At 54.7% G+C, this 4,833-nt stretch overlaps 1 protein-coding gene across 1 annotated transcript; it reads left to right on the top strand.

Moving 5' to 3' along the window:
- The first annotated feature begins 2,378 nt into the window (after window positions 1-2,378).
- On the top strand, window positions 2,379-3,955 carry LOC141477203 (avidin-like). Its single transcript, XM_074166289.1, has 4 exons — window positions 2,379-2,465; window positions 2,569-2,779; window positions 3,420-3,540; window positions 3,823-3,955. The coding sequence occupies exons 1-4, from the start codon at window positions 2,394-2,396 to the stop codon at window positions 3,953-3,955; spliced, it is 537 nt and encodes a 178-aa protein (XP_074022390.1). The 5' UTR covers window positions 2,379-2,393.
- The last annotated feature ends 878 nt before the right edge of the window (window positions 3,956-4,833 follow it).

Genomic DNA, 4,833 nt, shown 5'->3' with positions numbered 1-4,833 from the left:
GTGCGCACTGGCAGCCCAGAAAGCTAACCGCATCCTGGGCTGCGTCAAAAGAAGCGTGGCCGACAGGTCATGGGAGGTGATTCTGCCCCTCTGCTCTGCTCTCCTGAGACCCCACCTGGAGTATTGTGTCCAGCTCTGGAGTCCTCAGAACCAAAAGGACATTGGTCTGTTGGAACTGGACCAGAGGAGGGCCATAAAGATGATCAGAGGGCTGGAGCACCTCCCCTATGAAGACAAGCTGAGAGAGCTGGCGTTGTTCAGCCTTGAGAAGAGAAGGCTCCGGGGAGGCCTTTTAGCAGCCTTCCAGTATCTGAAGGGAGCCTACAAGAGAAATGGAGAGGGACTCTTTGTCAGGAAGTGTAGCGCTAGGATGAGGGGTAATGGTTCAAAATTGAAAGAGGGGAGATTTAGATTAGGTACTAGGAAGAAATTCTTTACTGTGAGGCTGCTGAGGCACCGGAACAGGTTGCCCAGAGAAGTTGGGGTTGCCCCATCCCTGGGAGTGTTCAAGGACAGGCTGGATGGAGCTTTGAGAAACCTGCTGTAGTGGGAGGTGTCCCTGCCCATGGCAGAGGGGTTGGAACTTGATGATCTTTAAGGTCCCTTCCAACTCTAACCATGCTATCATTTTACGATTCTATGATTCTAATATCTTTATCAAGATAAAGAGTCTGAGTAAGCATCCTGAGTAAAAGCATCCTGAGTAAGTTTGCAGATGACACCAATTGTGCAGGAGTGTTGATCTGCTGGAGGATAGGAAGGCTCTGCAGAGGGATCTGGCCAGGCTGGATTGATGGGCTGAAGCCAATGGTATGAGGTTCAACAAGGCCAAGTGCTGGGTTCTGCACTTGGGTCACAACAACCCCATGAACGCTACAGGCTGTGGGAAGAGTGGCTGGAGAGCTGCCTGGTGGAAAAGGACCTGGAAGTGTTGGTCAGCAGCCAGCTGAATATGAGCCACCAGCACACCAGGTTCATATTTTTATAGGAAGGGCAATAGCAACCTGGCCTGTAACAGGAATGGTGTGTCCAGCAGGAGTGCAGGAGTGACCATCACACCGTCGTCGGTCCTGGTGAGGCCCCACCTCCAGTGCTGTGTTCAGTTTTGGGCCGCTCACTACAAGAAAGACACTGAGGTGCTGGATTGTGTCCAGAGAAGGGCAATGAAGCTGGTGAGGGGTCTGGTGCACAAGTCTTATGAGGAGAGGCTGAGGGAGCTGGGCTTGTTGAGTCTGGAGGAAAAGAGTCTGAGGGGAGACCTTATCAGTCCCTACATATGCCTGAAAAATGGAAACGTCCTCAGGAGTCAGCAGTGGAGGTTTAGCATGGATATTAGGACAAATTTCTTCATTGAAATAGTTGCCATGCATTGGAAGAGGCTGCCCAGGGAAGTGGTTGACTCCCCACCTGTCGTGGTTGGGCCAGACTGGTGGCAGAAAGGAATGACAGATCCTCTGCCCCACCTTTTCCGGAAGGTATTTACAAGATGTGTAGATGTGGTGTTTAGGGACACGGTTTAGTGGTGGACTTGTCAGGGTTAGGTTAACAGTTGAACTGGATGATTTTCAAAGCATCTTCCAGCTTCAGTGATTCTAGGGTTCTACGGTTCTCTGGTTCTCTTCAGTCTTTCCACCTGTCCTGAAGACTGCGGATGATATGGAACACGCAGTTGTTCCTAAAGTTCTATGGATACGGTTTAGTAGTCCCGCTGAAAAATGAGAACCCCTATTGGATTCCATAGATTCAGATATTCCATCTCTGGGCATGATTTCCCCCAAGACTGCTTTGACCACTCCTGCACTATCAGCTTTCCTAATGGGAAAAGCAACCCATCCTGAGACTTGGTCCACGATTACCATCAGGTGCTTAAATCCGGGGTATCTTGTCGGGAATCAGCAAGCCATCAGAGGGAGGAGGTGACGGTGGTGCAGAGACCATCCTGCAGGCGTGTCCATTAAATTTCAGCACACTGTCCACCAAACCAGGGTGCCACCCTCCGATGCCACTGATTAATGTCATTATCTGCTGAAATCACCTTTGTAGGGAGCAGCAGTGCCCCAAGCCATTGGTGGAATTGTGTCCCAACTTGCCCAGGGCCAGCCACTTTACTTCCTTCTTCTGCTTTTTCTATCAGCACATCATTTGAAGGCAGCGCCTGCCTGGTTTTGAGGAGCTGCCCTTGCCACTGGGACAGTCACCTCCTTGGCAATCTTCCCCAGACTCTCTCGTACAGCCAGGATCTGCCAATTTGCAAACACCCAGATTGCACAACGCCCTGACGGAGCTGCCACCGGCAGCCCCGGCAGCTATAAAAAGGTGAGGGAACAGGTACATCGTCAGAGTCCTGCGAGGAGCACGTCCCCAGGTACCTCAGCTGTCTGCCCGCTGCAGAGATGGTGCAAGCGACTCCCTTCCTCCTGTTGCTCAGCCTGGCCCTGGTGGCTCCCGGCCTCTCCGCAAGAAAGGTAAGGGCAGGGCTGGGATGAAGGGGACAGGGTGCCTGCTCCTGCCACCCTGCCCACACCTGGGCTGTGCTGTGACACCAACGCTGAGTCCCCTCCGCTCCAGTGTGTGCTGACCGGGCGCTGGTTCAATGACCTGGGCTCCAACATGACCATCTACACTGTGGATGAAGAAGGCGAATTCACTGGCTCCTACACCACGGCAGTGAGTGACACGGCAGACAAGATCCAACCGTCACCACTGGTGGGGTTCCAGCACAGCGTGACCCAGAACAGGCAGCCCACCTTTGGGTTCACTGTCAAATGGACCTTTTCAGGTGTTTCTCCTTTCCCCTGTCCCACCTATGCTGTCCCCAGACCTGCCCTGTGCTCCAGTGTGTTGTCTGCAGAGCTCGCCTACCCTCTCTCTGATGTCCCCCATGGTCCCCTGTCCTCTCTGTGCTGTCCCCAGAGTTCCTCTGCCCTCCCTGTTACGTCTACAGAGCTTTCCTACCCTCCCTGACGTGTTCCAAATGCTCCCCTGCCCTGCTTGTGAGGTCCCTGATGGTGCCCTGCCCTCCCATGTGATGTCCCTGGTGCTCTTCTCTCCTCCTCTGTGATGTCCTTGATGATCCCCTACCTTGCCCAGTGGTTTCCCGACGCACCCCCATCCCCAGTGCTCTCCCACCCCCTGTGGTGTCCCTGATTGATTCTCCCCCATCCCTGACGCCAGAGATCCTAGGCTGCTGCCATCTCCCAGACCCAGAGCACAGAGGACGGGCTGAAGCCCACTGCTCTCTCCCCATCTCCATGTGAGACCTCCCATCTCTGACCCCTCCTGCCTGCTTTCCCCATCACCGCTTTGTCCCCAGAGGGTAGGGACAGCCCGGGTCTACTGTCCCCTGCACTGGGGCAGCCTGCAGGGTCACGGCTCAGCACTGACCATGTTCCCCTCCACCTCCTGCCCTGTCCCCGCAGACTCCATCACAGTCTTCACAGGCCAGTGCTTCGTGGATGAATGCGGGAACGAAGTTTTGAAGACCATGTGGCTCATGCGGTCCTATGTGGACAACATGAAGGATGACTGGAAAGCCACCAGGTGAGCCCCCTGTCCCTGCCCCACTCAGGTCCCCTGTGCATCCCTGGGAGATCAGGGGGTCTCCCACCCCACAGTGCTCACTGCCAAGCAGAGCTGATGCCAGTGTGGGGGTGACCAAGAATGGGGGACACATGCACGGCCACCCCGGGGGTCCTGCCAAGGTGCAAGCGCTGCTGAGGGGTGGGATGGGGCTGGGTGGGCATTTGGCACCGGGAGGGTGAGTGTGCCCTGTGCAAGGGTGCATTTCCCACCCTCACGTCTCCTCTCTTTGTGTCCCCGCAGGGTCGGCAACAACACCTTCTTCCGCCTGGACTCACCGAAGGAGAGGGGGTGTCAGCACGGGGTTTCCTGTACTGGTGGCAGGGCCCGTTGTGTAGACACCTGTCCCTGCCCCACCACCTGCTTCTCCCAGTAAAGCTGTGCTGCAAACACCCACCAGGCTCTTGTCCTGTCATGGATCGGCCCCCACGTTCCCCGTCCCCACCACAGCTTCCCATGGCCTTTCCCGAGGTCTGGCTGGTTTGACCGTCCCAAGGGTATTGAAAATTCCCAAAAGCTCCTCTGCCCGGCCCGGAGGAGAAAAGGGAGGTGAAAGAGGTTGGGAAAGTATCCCTCCCTTTTTCCTCCATAGATTGGGTTTGATTATTCATAAATTCTGAGAGACGGCACCTGAGGTCGATGCTGCATAGACGTTCCAACACAACCACATCAACTGTGACGTTATCGTATCATCAGTCGGCATCACACAGGAGTGCAAAACGATAATCCCCATCCCTCTCCCAGGGGTGATAAAGAGCATGGCAGGGAGTACGCAGTGCATGGACGGATTCACATAACACAACCATGCGAACAAACAAAGCAATGGTGTGCCCTAGCGACTACTTACCTAACACAATAAATGGATCTAACAAATTCATTGCAACTCGCGCTGGTTGGATCTGTTGGTACCTCAACCCTTCGTGCCCCGTGTTTGGCACCAGAAAGGACTGTCGTGGTTTAGCCCCAGCAGCAACAAAGAACCGTGGGGGCCTTTTGCTGACCCCCAAGCCACCCCCAACGTGGAGGGATGGGGCCAGAACGGGAAGAAAAAGGCAAACTCCTGAGTTGAGGTAAAGACAGTGTAAAAGAACAGCAAATGAAGGGGAGAATTGTACAAACAATTACAAAGGGGAACGCAGAAAGCCCAGCCCGCTCCACAGCGGAGATTCCTGCCTGCCCCCTGCCATCCCCAGACAGCTCCCCCAGCAATTTGCTGAGCATGACTCACATGGTATCAAATACACCTTTGGCTGT

Source organism: Numenius arquata, chromosome Z (assembly GCF_964106895.1).
Source record: "Numenius arquata chromosome Z, bNumArq3.hap1.1, whole genome shotgun sequence".
NCBI classification, from domain to species: domain Eukaryota; kingdom Metazoa; phylum Chordata; class Aves; order Charadriiformes; family Scolopacidae; genus Numenius; species Numenius arquata.
This window is presented reverse-complemented; position numbering and strand designations above follow the sequence as displayed.